Here is a 16,021-nt window from a genome sequence, read left to right on the forward strand (position 1 = left end):
GATTAAGGGTATGTTTGTTTGTCATAAAATGAAATACGAAATTGATTTTTTCTGAAATTCTGTGTTTGTTTTATATAATTCGTTTTTCGGAAAATGTTTTTTCGTATTTGTTTCACGTAATTCGTTTTTCGGAAAATGTTTTTTAGTGTTTGGTTGGAGGAAAACTGGTTGGTCAACGTAATTCATTTTCCTGGTCAACAGAATTTCTTTTGTGTTTTCTAGAAAAATGACTTACAGTCTAATTTTTCGTAAATCATTTTCCTAACTTTTCACTTCAATGAATAAATACTCAAAATAATTTTATTTTATAAATTTAATATTAATAAAATATTTTAATATCATTTTCATCAAAATATTAATTATTAAAACATATATTTATTAATATTTATAATAATATAATATTATATTTTTAATATTATAATAAAATAATTAATTATATTATAATAATAATATAAGATATATATTTTATTTAATAAATATATAATAAATATTTTATATTTAATAATGAATAATATTATTTATATATTTAATATTATATATAATCTAATAATATTTTAATAAAGATATTTAAAAGATACTAATTAATATTTCTAAAATATAATATAACACTATTACTTTAATAAATAATTAATATAATTTATAATATTTTTATTTCACTAAAATATATCAATATTTTATATTTTTATTAATAAAATTATAAAAATAATATTTAATAATATATAAATTATTTTAATATTTTAAAAGAATAATATTAAGTTTTATGATAAATAATATTATTTATTGTATTTAATATTTGTAATAAATAATTTTTTAAAAACTCATAAACTAGTGGAAAAAATGTTTAAATAACATCTTCTAAACATCATAAAACGTTTTCCAGATGTTTTTCAGAAAAATGTAATTCATTTTACGGAAAACATTTTCCGAAAAACGTTTCCTGAAATGTAATTCATTTTCCAAAATTTAAATTACAGTAATTCATTTTCCAGTAATTCAAATTATAATAATTCATTTTCTAGAAAATCAATTACAACCAATGTAACATCCCAAAAGCCGGGTCAGTGACTAAAATGTAAAATTTGGAAACTTTGTGCTCAATTTTGAAATAAGCTAAAAGTTTAGGGACTTAAGTAAAGGATTTTGGATTAAATAATAAAGATGGATTAACTAAAGGGGTAAAATGGTCTTTTCATAGGAAAGATTTTTATCCTTCCTTTTTGAGTAATAAACTTGGGAAATGTGAGAAACATCCAGAGTTCTCTTCTCATTTCTTCTTCTTCATACTTGGGAGAGCAAGGCAAAGGTGAGAGTTTTATTAGTTGATTATTATTTGAATTTTAACTTTGGTTTTGATCTTTAGTTGATGGATAAACTTAAGGAAAGCTTGGGTTACGGTAAAATCAAAGAATGGAGGGGTTAAGAGAGATTAAAGATTTGGAGTTTTTATATGAAATTTTGGAAAAGAATTGATAAGTAGAATTTGAAGTTAAATTTGACTTGTCAATAGTTAAATTAAGAGATTTGGAGTGATAGAAAGAAATTTAGAACACGTTGAAATTTGAGTATGATTATTGAATTTCATAAGAGGAAAGGTTTTTTAGAATTAAGATGAGATAAATGAGTACAAATTGGCTTAAGTATGTGTGTTTGAGTTTAGTATATAAAAGAGGTTGAAATAGGAAGGGTTTAAGTTGAAATGAAGTATTTTTCGTGCTGAAAATGTAATTCTGGGCTAGGGGAATCGGTACCCATTCAAGGGGAACCGATATCCCTTCAAGCGAATAAAAATTTCCAGAATGTCATGGGGGAACCGATACCCCCACAGGATGGAACTGATTCCCCCTAAAGGAAAATTATAAATATTGGTTTAATAAGTTCGTTTAAGTTGCTAGTATCAAATTACAAGGTATATGTATCTAATAATTACCTTAAAATGTATAATTATGTAGATTCAGAGCCTAAAAGAGTTCCGGAATCATTGACAAGTAAGATCGATAAAAAGGGAATATAAGAGATTGGAATGGACTAGTGATGCCAGGTGAGTGCATATTAGTATTATATGATGTTAAATGAAAATAAGACTTGCGACAAGTCTATTTTCCATAGTAAAATGCATGAATTCATAAATAGAAGTATATATATGTATGATTTATATGTGTTGACATATTATTGTATATATGTATTATAGGGTTGCTGTGAATATGTGCTTTGTTATGATGATATAAACCATATGATATGATAATAAATTATATGAATATAAAAGATAAGTTATGTGATAAGATCTTTGATATATACATATATATAAATGAAATATTACTACGTGAATACATGCTATGAGATAATTTAAGTAATAATATGAGAATATGGTAAAAGTGAGTTTATGAGAAATGATATGAACTAAGTAAGCAAAGGTTACATAAATAAAATTATGATACATTAGTTGTATAATAGAAGCTATAGAGTGATATGAAATGATTATAGGAGTTGTACGGAATTGAATTAAGTAAATAGATTAAATTGTATATAAAAAAACAATAAAAGTAATATATTCAGGTTTATAAGTATAATGTAGGTTAGGTAATGTAAGTGCATACCAAGAAATACAGAATAAGGTAGATGATATGATGTAAATTATATTATGAATTAGTGATGTAGGAATGAAATATAAATATGCAATAAAACTTATGTGTTATATGATAAATATGAACATATGAGAATAAGAGATTAGATAAGTGACTTGGTGATAGAAGCTATATGACCATGGATTAGGTAAATATGAATAATTTAAGTGATATGTAACTATGAGTATTTGAGTATGTATCCATGTGAGGTGATTAATGAGGTTATATGAAATATTATATTATATGACTATGTGAGTATATGAAAAAGAATATAGGTACATGCAAGTTATATAGAAAGGAGTTGTGTAACCATGCCTGATATGTATTACATGTATGGGAATATAAGAGAATAAAACCTAAACTATATGAAAAGATATGATTCATGTGATGTGAACCATGTGAACATATGAGAAATTGTATAAGTTATATGTATTACATGATATATGTGATTTTACAAGAAATGACATGAGCTATGTGATTACATGATTATAAGATATCAAACATGTGATAAAAGATAATTAATATGCATGTGTGAATATGAAATGATATAAATGACAATGCTCATGTTGTGTGTCATGAGAGCTAAGGGTATAGTTGGCAAGCCAAGAGTTGAGGGTCTACGCGGTCCTTCGGGATATATATATATTCTTTGGAACATGTGTGAAGTCTTGTGAGACACATATTTGATCCCTAGTACATGTATATGATTCTTAAGGAATGATATGTGGTCCTTATAGACATTATTATATGGCACTACGGTGCAATTCTACGTGGCACTTCGGTGCATTTATATGAGCTGTGGTGACAGCATTAGTGCACAACCTCCATACTCACATATCTATAGTTCTCACATATGTACATGGGCTAATCAAGAGATATAAACAAATATATATGTTAGTGATATGATAAATATTATAGAAATGATATGATGTTGTGTATGTATAGTGTTTGATTGAAAATGTTAAGCATAAAAGTATGTGATTACATGATAAATTGCTAATGATGATTTATGTGTATGTATGTATTTATTGTTAATTAATCTGATATGATTTTACATGATATGAGGAAATCATGTAATTTGGTATAGCATGATAGAACATAACATGCATGTATTGATATATATTATAAAGTGCATTATAAGTTTTTATGCCTCACTAAGTCATAGACTTAGCGTGTGATTATTTCACACGTAGGTTACGGAAGCTAAAATAGAAGCGAAGAAGAGTAAGACAGGTCAGCATATTCCTTACAAAATTTCAGATCAAAAAATAGATGATTTTAATGGTTTTGGTTATTTTGAATATAGTTGACATATACTAATTGATTGAGTTAAATATGCTCTGATCGATTTTGGTTCTTGTGGTCAATTTATGTAAATAAACCACTTTTATTTTAATGAAAGTTTTAAATTTTCTTGATTTTTTGTCAAGAGTCAAAGTTTGAAAAGTCAATGTGACACCTCAGACTCGGATCCAGGTCGGGTATGGGTTGGGGGTGTTACAGCCAAACAAATAGACCCTAAGCAAATGCATTAGTGGTTTTGAACTTTGGGTAAATTCTTCTCATGGTCATTCAACTATTATGGGTTTCTTTTTTTACTTCGTTTATTTTACTACATTTAAAATTTTAATTTTTCTTTATTTTATTTTATTAGTTCCCTTTAATTTATTTAATATTTATTTATTATTTCTTATCTAACATTTTTGACATTTTAGGGGATTTTTTTAACCAATCAAAGGTAAGTAATTCAAATCGAATGTTTTTAATTTTAATTTTAATTTCAAATTTTCACGATTAAGACAACCGACAAATTAATTGGTACCGAAAGGGCAGTTCAGGGGTGTTAATCATTCATTGACCGTAATCGACTCCTGAACCCGACACATTTCTGGTAAAACGCAGATCATGTAAGATGTTGTCCGATCAGCCTAAATATCGTTTTAAAATGATCGGTGGCGACTCTAACCCAATTATTAAGTCGAAGCCCAATTTCGGGCTAAACTGAAAGACGATCACGACAATAAATATATAAGGTACAATTATATTATTTTTTCGGATCGAATTAAGAACTTTCTACACTAAACTAAGTTTGAAATTTAATATGATTCTAACGAGTTTTGATTTGAGTTGACTTAATAGTAGTTTTTTAAAATGAAATTCAAATTAAACAAAGTTTTATAAAATAATAAAATAGTATTAAATTCAAATTTATGATGACAACAGCAACATGACACGACACTCCAACTAATGAGTTCAAAATAAAATCAGCATGTGTGTTTAGTTTCCTTCACAAAGAAAGGTGACGCCTCTCGGCCAAGGTTAAATAGCAAGCGGAAATATACCCCATAAACATAGACTATTTATACAAACCCAAACTAACATCAACACAGCCCACATTATTATTATAAATACATCAAACCATGCCAACTGCCAAGATAAAGCCCCTTGTCAAATTATCATGATCCAAGGACACACATGGATAAACGACACAAAAAGGCGATTTTGGGCAGAAAACACTGATGTTTCGAGAAATTCAGAACATGAAGGACTCAAATAATCAAATATGGTAAAGTAAACAATTGATTTATCAACTAGCATATTATTTTGTAAAGTCCCCTATTATTAAAAGTTATAAAATGAGGCCCAATTATAAAGTATTGCCTTGTTGAGTCTCTCGACTGCTAAAAGTTACAAAATTGTCACCTAATTATTCATTATATTCCAAATTTGTCCTTTTTCGTTAAAATTAACGATCATTTGATTAAGATATGATAGTCATTTAAGATTATGAGGTCAAACTTTATCATATTTCAATCAACAAATTAAAAGTTATGCTCAAACTATCGTCATTTTTTTAAAGAAATAAGATGAATTTAAAACATAATGAATAGTTGGATGACCATTTTGTAACTTTTAATAGTTTAGGGACTCAATAAATTAACACCCTATAATCGTGAACCATTTTATAACTTTAATAGTCGGGGACTCAACAAAGTAATATGCTATAATCAAGGGACCATTTGTGTACTTTAGCCATTAGAATATTATGTATGTAAACAAAGGGTAAACTAGCCATTTTATACCTTCCTTTTCTCTTGTTCCATTCTCTCATTATTCCATTTAACGAATCAAACATACCAATAGTGAATTTATTGAAGTCTGACTGAATTGGGGAAGAAACAAGAAGGAAATAAATTTGTCACAGAAAACTTCAAAGGCATGTGATCCAAGTGGATCCTGCAAAGAGGAAAACATATTTGCTTATATACAAATTAAGGATAAACTAATCAGTTATGCATTGAGTAATTCACGGTGGCTATCGAATGGGAGATGCAACACTGACATTCCGAAACGAGAAGCTTACTGTAAAAGCCCAGGATGCTCTTTCTGTAGCAGTCGCTTTCATTTCCCTGCTGTATTATTTCATTAGGTCACATATCCATCCCCCAACGGCGGTCTTCAAAACAAGTTTACAGTGTCTATCGTACACACAAACTGGAAAATGCTACTACTAATTGTTCAAAAAATAAACCTACACCTTTCAGCATCTTTAAGTACTATAAAATCGTATCGCATCGCTGGATTCGTGACACAGCATTTGATTACATGCTGTTGCTGACCCGTGATGCCATGATCCATGAGACTCGTTCTCGTATAATATAGCAAAGTGAGTGTCGTGATATACATGGTAAAAGGGCAGAATTCTATACACTTGACAGGATGAGAATGCTGAGGAAAGAATACACCACTGAACACACCACATCCACATATTTACTATTCACCAAGATGGAGAATTTAAGATATAGGAAGAAACGAACATTATGAACAAGTATCCGAACAAATGTTTCATTGTCTGTGCCTTTTCGAGAGTCACTCCAACCATCATCGTCATCGTCTTCATCTTCATCACTTCCGGCCAATGCCTATCTCAACAGTATGTGATTTTATGAATTGCACCCATGCTCATAAAATGCAAAAAAAAAAGGAACAAAAGAAACAAGACAGACAGACAGAAAGACGAAGGCAATCACAAACCTGGCGAATTGCATTGGCTTTCTCCAAAATTGCTGCTAATCTTAAGTTGGTTTTAGGACCCTGAATGCTGGGTCGGGTAACCATAGCAGGCTTCAAGTTGAAGGACTAGAAAGCAAAATAACAACCCTCAGTTTATCTATATGCAAATTCAACTTTAAAAACATCTTTTTGCTTTTCTTTAAAAGAATGGAACAAAATGAATGTAATGGGGAATTGGATCTAACCTTGGTTCGTATCTGTTCCAGCAATGAGCCTCTTTCATCTACCTTTGGAATGACTGGAGGCTGCATCCGCTCAGTTACCTCCTCAACTACACCAAAATTGAAATTGTTACTTACAAAATGAAAAAGGCAGACCGAAAAGTGGGGGAAGAAAGATGAACCAAATGAAAAGCTATAACTACCTTGCTTTTGTCATGAGTAACAACAGCATCAATGAGAGGATTGCGAGGTCGAGGAAGCTTCACAGTTGGAATCTCATTCGAGCTTTCATCTTCAACTGGTGATACAGCAAACATAACTGATGGCCATACTGCTACACCCTCTCAAGTTGAAAGATCATGGTGCACAGTTGTATTTGATGACTGAAATTTCTACGTCTGCAGAGGTCAAACCATGCTTAAAAATGGCATTTGATATCTGCGAAGATTCTCCCTCTGAAACTACCGAACCTAGCTGAGGCTGCTCCTCTACCTTGGTTGGAAACTGAACTACTTCTATAGGAATATCACCCACTATCTGGGTTGGTATCTGTTCCTCTCTCTTAATTGGTGGGGGCACATATATTTTAGGAAGATACCCCTGTTCTCCCCCAGAACTCTGCTCAGGGTGTTGATATGCCCCACCTTCCAAACCCATATCCAGTACAAATTGGTCTGGAGGTTGTTCTCATGCTAAGATACAGTAATATGTCTAGAGGTGGTATCAGTAGCCGGAATCAGCAGTGAGTAACTGGACTCCACCCTGTCATCTTCCATAGTAATGGAATCATATCCGATGCTTCTAGTAGATATTATGGGCAAAGATGGGTTTAAGTGTGTTCCACCAAAACAGATATCATTGAATTGGCTATTAGTGTGCAGGAATGGCATGGGATGGTGTTGTTGTGCTGGCAGGACAAAAATGGTGATTATATATATATTTATATTATTTTAAATGTGATAAACATATACAATACTAAGTTAAAGATTTAAATCAAACTTAAAAATCAATTCTTTAATCATTAAAAATTCGAGCATCCGAGTTGTATTTTATAAATTTACTAGAGTTTAATTATTTGATTCGAGTCGAATTATAAAATTATAATTTAAATCTAATTTTTTAATCAAATTGAATTGTTTGCTTTTTGAGGTCGAGTCTACTTTTACTCGTGAGATAAATTTTATTATTATTGTATATTGATTTTTGATTTTGCCATTACTGGATATAGCCGTAAATCTGAATTACATGGAAGAAATTTAGGAAGGTGCGCTGAAAAGTCTTTGGAAAAAGAACAATTCATCCCAACTCCACCACTAACCTTCCGCCTATACAAATTACAAATCCTCCATTCTCCTTCCAACAACAATTTCAATTTGTTTCTCAGAATAAACATCATCATGCCTGCTCAAGTCATGCCCGACAATACCCTGCAAGGCCTCCATGTCTTGGGCAGAGAAAACAATTCTTCCCCTCATCCTAGAAGGTAAACACCCTCATCTCCATAGCTTCTGCACTACTACTTCTCTTTCATAAATTTTAAGTCCTTGGTGCTGTTGTAGGGTGGAGGGAAAGATTGCTATTGTCACCGGCGGAGCCAGAGGGATCGGAGAGGCCACGGTGAGGCTTTTCGCCCGACACGGTGCCAAAGAGGTGATTGCAGATGTGGAGGACACTCTTGGTGCCGCTCTTGCTAACTCATTGTCTTCTTCCGTAACGTTTTTTCATTGCGATGTGAGCCAGGAAGAAGACATCGAGAACTTGATAAGCTCGACGGTTTCCCGGTACGGCCGGCTCGACATCCTTTTCAGCAATGCCGGGGTGCTCGGGAATCAGAAGAAGCACAAAAGCATCTTGGATTTCAACGTCGATGAGTTCGATGACGTGATGAGGGTGAATGTGAGGGGGATGGCACTCGGAATCAAACACGCTGCACGTGCAATGATTCCCAGAGGTGGCGTTGGGTGCATCATTTCAACGGCGAGTGTAGCTGGAGTAATGGGTGGACTCGGTCCACATGCTTACACAGCCTCGAAACACGCTATTGTCGGGTTGACGAAGAACACCGCTTGTGAATTAGGGCGATTCGGGATCAAAGTGAACTGCATTTCGCCGTTCGGGGTGGCGACGCCGATGCTGGTGAATGCATGGAGAAGCGACGACGAAGAAGACGATGAGAGCCCAGAACAAGTGGAGAAGACGGAGGAGTTCGTGAGAGGGCTAGCCAATCTGAAAGGTCCGACATCGAGGGCTAAAGACATAGCCGAGGCTGCATTGTATCTTGCTAGCGATGAATCTAAATATGTTAGGGGCCATAATCTTGTAGTTGACGGTGGAATTACAACCTCCAGGAATTATGTTAGCTTGTAACATCATCATCGTCTTCTTTTCATCTCTTCATTCCTTATAGATTCTCAGTCTCATCCTTCCTAGTTGTAAATTTTCAGTTGATTTTTATTCCAAAAAAAAATATCGATTTGAGTTTAAAAGTTTTGTTGTCGCCATGCATTTTGTTTTGTTAGTTTTTGATGGTACGTAAGCTGCAGTCGCTAGGGAGCTACGGGGAAGAAGGAAGATTAATAACCAATAAATTCAGCGTGTAATGCTAGTTAGAGTCCAGCACGATATTACTTCTTTTTCTGACTTATTTACGAAAATAATATTTTTAATGTTTTTAAGTAAAATAATTCCAAATAATATTATTAATCATAATAACGACTTTTAATAAAGGTGTGTCCACATAGAAGGGTTAAAATGAAAGAAATGTAGAATAATGGATTAGAAACAACAAATTTTTGTCATAACATCTTATATTGTTTATATATGAGTTTTTTTTAAAGATATTTAAATATAATCTTCTAAACATTGTGATTAAATTTAAGATTTTGATATACATGTCATCTAACTCGTATAAATATAGATTTTCAACACATCACATGTTCGTATTGTTTCTATTTGAATAAAATTTCTACATGTTTTTAAGCTCTTGATTCATTATTATTTTTATTTATTTCATTTTGATTTTAGATGACATCAACATGGAGGAAATTACATGAATAACCTGCCATGTAGGTAAATACGAGCTTCTATGTGAGTGTACTTTTATATATAAAAAAAGTGTTATTTTAATAAAAAGGGAATTTCAGTCTTAATTTCAATATGAATTTTATTCTTTTTTTGTGTTTGGCTTCTCATCTTTGATCCGTCACCTCTCACAGTTAGATTGTCGAGACTTTTCGGTATGTTCTTCTTTGGTGTGCAATCAAAGTCCTCACCATTCGAATCTCCGAAGTAACACTCTGGTTGTCGGAAATCACCAGATGCCGAAAGTGAATTCTTCTCTTTTCTTTCTTTTGGCTTCCTTAAGCTTATGTTTTTTTTTTTTTTTGCTTCCTTCGACTCGGTTTTGAGCGACATGAGGGTTCGTGGCTTGAGGCTGTCGCGGGGGTCACGACGTATCAACAAGGTTATAGTGCGGGTAGAAGGTGTAAGTGCGCATGTGGAATTGTGGCAGTGAATGATGTACGTATTATTTTGGGTAGACATTAAAATCCAATTCTTTTGGGTCACAACCTTCCTTTTTTCCCCTCTCTTTTCTTGTTCATTTTTTTAATGATCTAGCTTATGTATTCTTTCGTTTTGCCTAGCCCTTCGTCATTTTGTGTTTTGCAGGAAGATCTAGACGAAAATCAAGATCTCGATTATTCGGATGAGTTTAAAATACAATCGATTAATATAAGGTTAAAAACGAAAAAAAATCGATTGTAACAAAAAAATTTACTAAGAGTGTAACTTTCTAGAGTAATCTAGGTAACATTTATGTAGAAATTGAAAATATTATGTTCTCTATAACAATATAACAAATTAAGTAAGTTGCATAACTATTCCGTTTGGAACCTAAAAAATTATAGTCAAGACATTCTCTGCTGTAACTGAAATTATTATTAATTATGTAACTTTTTAGAATATATAAGTAACATTTTAGGTTAAAATCCGTCACAATAATATTCGGTTGTAATTAAAATGAACCTTAATAATTCAGATTAAAATCCGCTATAAATTAACCTTAGATTAGGACGTCAGACAACATACCCACTACTTTAATTGTTCAGGTTTGTTGAGAGATCATCGCAAGTTGAGAGAGAAAGATTATGTGACATTTAACCGAGTTATTCGGTGGATTGGATATGATTTTGACTCGTATCCGGTTTTATTTAGATTGACTGGGCTGTTTGGGCTCAAATAGGCTTAGGTGATTTTGGTGTAATTTAAACTTGTTTGAATCTGATTCGAGTCCTAAAATGTGGGTTTTGACCAAATTGAAATTAATGTCTATTCTCTTAATATTCATCTCGATTCCATGTCAGATGTAATTTGTGGATAAAACGAAAGAGTAACAATCTATCATGTCCACTGGTTCTAGGAGACGAGGTAAAGTCCGGGATAGACACAAGTATTTATATTATAAAATGTGAATTTAAGAAATTATATTAAGATTTAGAAATACGAAATTATAAAATTTCACATAACACGAAAGTAAATAATCATCTAAAAACATAAAAAATTAAAATTTTAAAAATATGACCGCTTCCGCACCCCTCGGGCATCTCTTAGTAGAGTCAATACCGTGAATAATACAACAACAATTCAATCATGGGCGGGGGAAGCATAATAATGGCTAATTGGTTCTAGTCATCGACCAAGGTTCCCACTTCCCAGTTACACGAGGGGGAGGGTCAGATCCAACAACCCTCATAAATGCATGCAAGGCCTTGTCACAATCTAATGCTACCCATAAAATATTCCATAATTTAATTAACGATAAACTATGGCCTTTCAAATTGCAATATTATTGCAAAAGTTTAATGTCGGTCTGAAGTCTAATCTATCCATAATCAAGGACGGATATATGATTTTAAATTAAGAAGTGTATTTATAAAATTTTAAAGAAATATAAATTTATAAAATTTTAAAGATGAAAATAAAATTTTCAAGAAAAAAATATCTAAAATATTTAGAACTTTAAAAAATTCAGAGAAAATTCTGTCCTCATCCACCCCTTCGATTCATCACTGTCAGTCATTTTGATTTGGTCCTCTATGCAAATTATTGGCGTAGATAAACTCCACGTTCTAGGTCCCTCAAATTATATATGCACCAGTACTAAAGTCCAGGCAATGATGTAGTCAAATTTATGTTATTTTGTAAGGCTATTTTATTTTCTAGGGTATTAAAAATTTTATATTGTATTTTATTATTGACAGGTGTTATGAGAATATGTCAATGTAGGTATCTCTTCTGTAATATTGATCATTATTATATTCTTCATTTCCCCTTATAACTGAAAGTTTTTTTTAATGAGGTTAATGATCTTGTTTGACCATTTTCTTTCAATAAACATCACATATTGCTGAGCAAAACATATACATACACACACAAGAATAAGTGGTTAGAATCAACTTATATAATGTAAATATTTTTTAAGTTTTACTCGGATTTATAATGTTAGATGAATGGAAATAGACGGTTGAGATTATTTCTTCGTGTGTATATAAATATGAGTTAGGATCTATTTACCCAATGTAAAAAAATTAGTTTTACACTTATTTAGGATCGTTGAATGAGTGAAAATAAACGGTTAAGGCTATCTTCTTATTTATATATATATCTATTTGGCAAATTATAAATTTTCAATTTACAATAATTCGTCTGCCTAATTTGCATTTAAGCTTGAGAATGGGTATCTCCTGTAAAATTAGGAGGCAAAGCAATTTACCAAGTGTATTGATATGGAAAGAGCTTGGTTAACTGTACATGCATGCATGCAGGCTGAAAGCGATGGCGTGACAACTGCTGCCAACCTGGTGCCTTCGGAGCCTCTTAACTATGATCATGATTGGCAGAAAGGGAGATCTCATCTCCCTCGCTCTCAACTCTCAAGCATAACAGTGCATGTTTGTCGGTTTTATATAATTTTGGATAGTTTTGTTACGTGATTGTCTAATTTACAGTTAATTTAAGACGATTTTTAACTTAAAATATTATTTATTTAATTTAAAAAGTTATATAAATTTATATATTTTTGGTTATAATTGAAAATTTACATTACAAAGGGTTTATGACTTATAATCGAAAATATTATGAAGTACGTAACATTTTGAGTTGCAATAAAAAATTTACTCTGTCCAACATAAAAAGTTACACTCTTGATAAGATTTTAAGTTAATATCAATTTCTATCGTTTTTAACATTATATTAACAAATTGTATTTTAGAATTTCTGTATAATTTTCAAATTATAGTTACGAAAACTATTTCCATTTGATATTGTAAATTATTTCTAATTAGGGTTAAACATACATAAATATATAAATAAATAGTAATTTTTTTATTAGTTTGGAGCGATAAAAGATAACATCTTATTAGAATATTAATCAATCGACAACAAATAATATAACCGTTTAAGTCTAGAGATTTTAAAAGGAAGAATACTTCGTTTCAACGTTATGGTCAATTAATAGTTTGTATATAACAAGTTTTAAATGAACAAACCATCATGGTTTTTCTCAAGGCCTGGCCAAAGTATTAACAGAATGACGGTCCAAGTATGTGTTGGGACTTGGGATGTATACCTAAAGTCACATATGAATTTCCTTTAACGGCAAACAAAATATCTTATTACCTGGAGGGAAATCGAATGAGAATTCTATAAGAAAAGACGAAAAAATATTTTTGATAAGCCTAAAACTTATAATTTAAAAGAATATAAAAAATAAAAATAAATATCTTAATCAACTAGTATACTTTCTCATCGATAAATAAAAGTTAAACAACATGAACCAACATCAAAGCAAGTAATTTAATGGATGACAACAAAAGAAGCAATAAATTAAGAGTTTCTTCTCTATGCTCATCGTTAGGCTTTAAATTATGGGTAATCAACACATATGATCTCTCTTGTTTTTGTTAAGTTCGATATTAGTCAGTAGTTTTGAAAATGTTTGGTTTTTTTTTTTCACTTTTATTTTCAGTCTATCTTATTTTAGTCATTTAGTAATTAACTTCCATTATTTTGTTGATGTGACACGTTAATAAAAATACCTTAACCTTTAAATTTGGGATAAAATGTTAATTTGACCTTAAATTTTACATAAAATACTAATTTAACCCCTAAAATTTATAAAAAATATCAATTTAACCCCTGAATCCATTCAAAGTTCACGTCGCTGGCAGCTACTCATGACCGTCAGCTATCGTCACCAGTCACCGTCGAACATCATCACCAACAAATGTTGGATCCCGAAATTTTCAGTTTACCCCATTTTGACCTCCCGAACACGAATCTAAAGTTCGTTTCATCGAAAAATAAAAGTTCGAAAAAATAAAATTTAAAATTAATAGAAAAATTGAATATCAAATTAATTTATTTTGTAAGCATGTTACTTCAATTTCTTTTGTAATTATGGAATTGACCTTAAATGCTAAAAATTACTAGTGGAGTTCCTAAAAGTAACTTTAAAGGCATAATTGGACTTTTGATTATCAAAGCATGCTCAAATGGTAATTTGATATTGCAAAGTGTTATTTCTAATACCCTCGACCGGTTTAGTCTAAACTCGGATTGGAGATGTAATAGAAAACGAAAATCAAATTCATATAATTATTCGTTGAACATTCCATTCCACATTATAAATTCAAATCTCAAACATGTCATAACCATCATGAATATTCATTTTCTAGAGAGTTATTTTGATTAGGATACCAAATTATAATTTTACAAAATTTAGGAACTAATTTGTAATTAATCAATAATTAAGGGACTAAACTATAAATCAATCAAAACCTAATATCTTTAAGCTAGTTAATTATTTCGGGTCATAAAAACCACTTGTTACGTATTTAGAGGTCATATTCATCAAATTAATTCATCTATAACATTATTAAGGTGAGAGTTTCGAAACCTACCCCAAAATTTTGAAACTTGAATCAAAGTATAGAACCCTAGACTTACTATAATTTAAAGTTTCGAACTCTTTATTATTTGTCAAATAACTGAGAATGATCATCGTTCTCTTTGTCAAAGACTCACAATTTTACTCCTCTTCAACAATAAAGATCGTAATTCATCAAACTTTGACATAACTATATGACATACTAATTGTACCTATATTAAACTTTTAACCCAATAACAATACTTATCATAATTTTTTACATTGATTCTTACCTGTGCTTATCAAGTACATATCTTTCTTATAGCTTTACACATAATATCATAGTTTAACTTGATTCATGCTTGTAAATTGTTCATATCATATGCACATAAAACATATCACAATATATATCCAGTAAAATACATATGTTTTTATCATGGTTGCCATGATACTTTCTTGCCACTCAAAGCTTCGCTATAAGAATTTGGTTAAATTGCAGCTCTCATCCCTATACATAAAAGGGCTTCAAGACCTTACTCGCATTCCAACCTACAAATTCCACATGTTATACAATTTATACTTTATTCATAGACTTTCAAGATTAGACCCGGTTAATTCGAAGTTATTAATAACCCATACTTACGTGTTCAAAGATCTAATTCAAATAGCGAAAAATAAATTTTGATTATTAGAGGTTAAAAACATTATTAGATCAATTTTACAGGTGTTACATGATTCTGACTTGTTTTGACATGTTTAAGATGATCCAAGTATGTTCATGTATATTTATCGACTTTAAGATCAATTAGGTGTGAGATTGATAACTCACAAAAGTACGTTTAAGCTATTTTTAACTATTTTCTAAAAATAATCGATCATTTATGTCTTGTTCTATGTGAAATTTTGATGCTACTAAAATCGGAAGGATCGATTCCTATGATAAAAGGATTGATCCCTCAAATTGGAAATCTCAAATCTTTTTAAAATTATTATTTTGATCCCAAAATTTTTATTGAACTTAAGATACATATATAATTGATTATACTGCAAATTGATCCCTATTTTTTTTTGAAAATAACAAATTGATCCCTAGAAATGCTAAAAAAAGTCATTTAATAATCAATAATTGAGATAGATCATCTGTCATGTCACTCGTAGCTGCCCTAAAAGGGACTTTTTTGCTATAAAAGCCTGAACTTTAGGACATTATTCCTTGCTCAAATTTATTTCAAATTCCT

At 31.0% G+C, this 16,021-nt stretch overlaps 1 protein-coding gene and 1 long non-coding RNA gene across 2 annotated transcripts; one reads left to right on the top strand and one right to left on the bottom strand.

Annotated features, from left to right (window-relative positions):
- Positions 1-6,430: 6,430 nt before the first annotated feature.
- Positions 6,431-6,951, bottom strand: LOC120159290. The gene is made up of 3 exons (XR_005519334.1): positions 6,881-6,951; positions 6,657-6,761; positions 6,431-6,544 (listed from the first exon to the last, which is right to left on the bottom strand). It is a non-coding gene; the product is annotated as an uncharacterized LOC120159290 (long non-coding RNA).
- Positions 6,952-8,193: 1,242 nt separating this feature from the next.
- LOC120159252 (short-chain dehydrogenase reductase 2a-like) lies at positions 8,194-9,303 on the top strand. The gene is made up of 2 exons (XM_039169890.1): positions 8,194-8,339; positions 8,416-9,303. Exons 1-2 carry the CDS (start codon positions 8,254-8,256, stop codon positions 9,221-9,223), a joined length of 894 nt encoding a protein of 297 aa, XP_039025821.1. The 5' UTR covers positions 8,194-8,253; the 3' UTR covers positions 9,224-9,303.
- The last annotated feature ends 6,718 nt before the right edge of the window (positions 9,304-16,021 follow it).

Source organism: Hibiscus syriacus, unplaced genomic scaffold (assembly GCF_006381635.1).
Source record: "Hibiscus syriacus cultivar Baekdansim isolate YM2019G1 unplaced genomic scaffold, ASM638163v2 tig00002841_pilon, whole genome shotgun sequence".
Taxonomy (NCBI): domain Eukaryota; kingdom Viridiplantae; phylum Streptophyta; class Magnoliopsida; order Malvales; family Malvaceae; genus Hibiscus; species Hibiscus syriacus.

Excerpts from the sequence above, each read along its gene's own strand:
- LOC120159252 (XM_039169890.1), top strand. The coding sequence starts at position 8,254 with ATGCCTGCTCAAGTCATGCCCGACAATACCCTGCAAGGCCTCCATGTC. Across the intron at positions 8,340-8,415 it reads TCTTCCCCTCATCCTAGAAG|GGTGGAGGGAAAGATTGCTA; the intron begins GTAAACACCCTC and ends GTGCTGTTGTAG.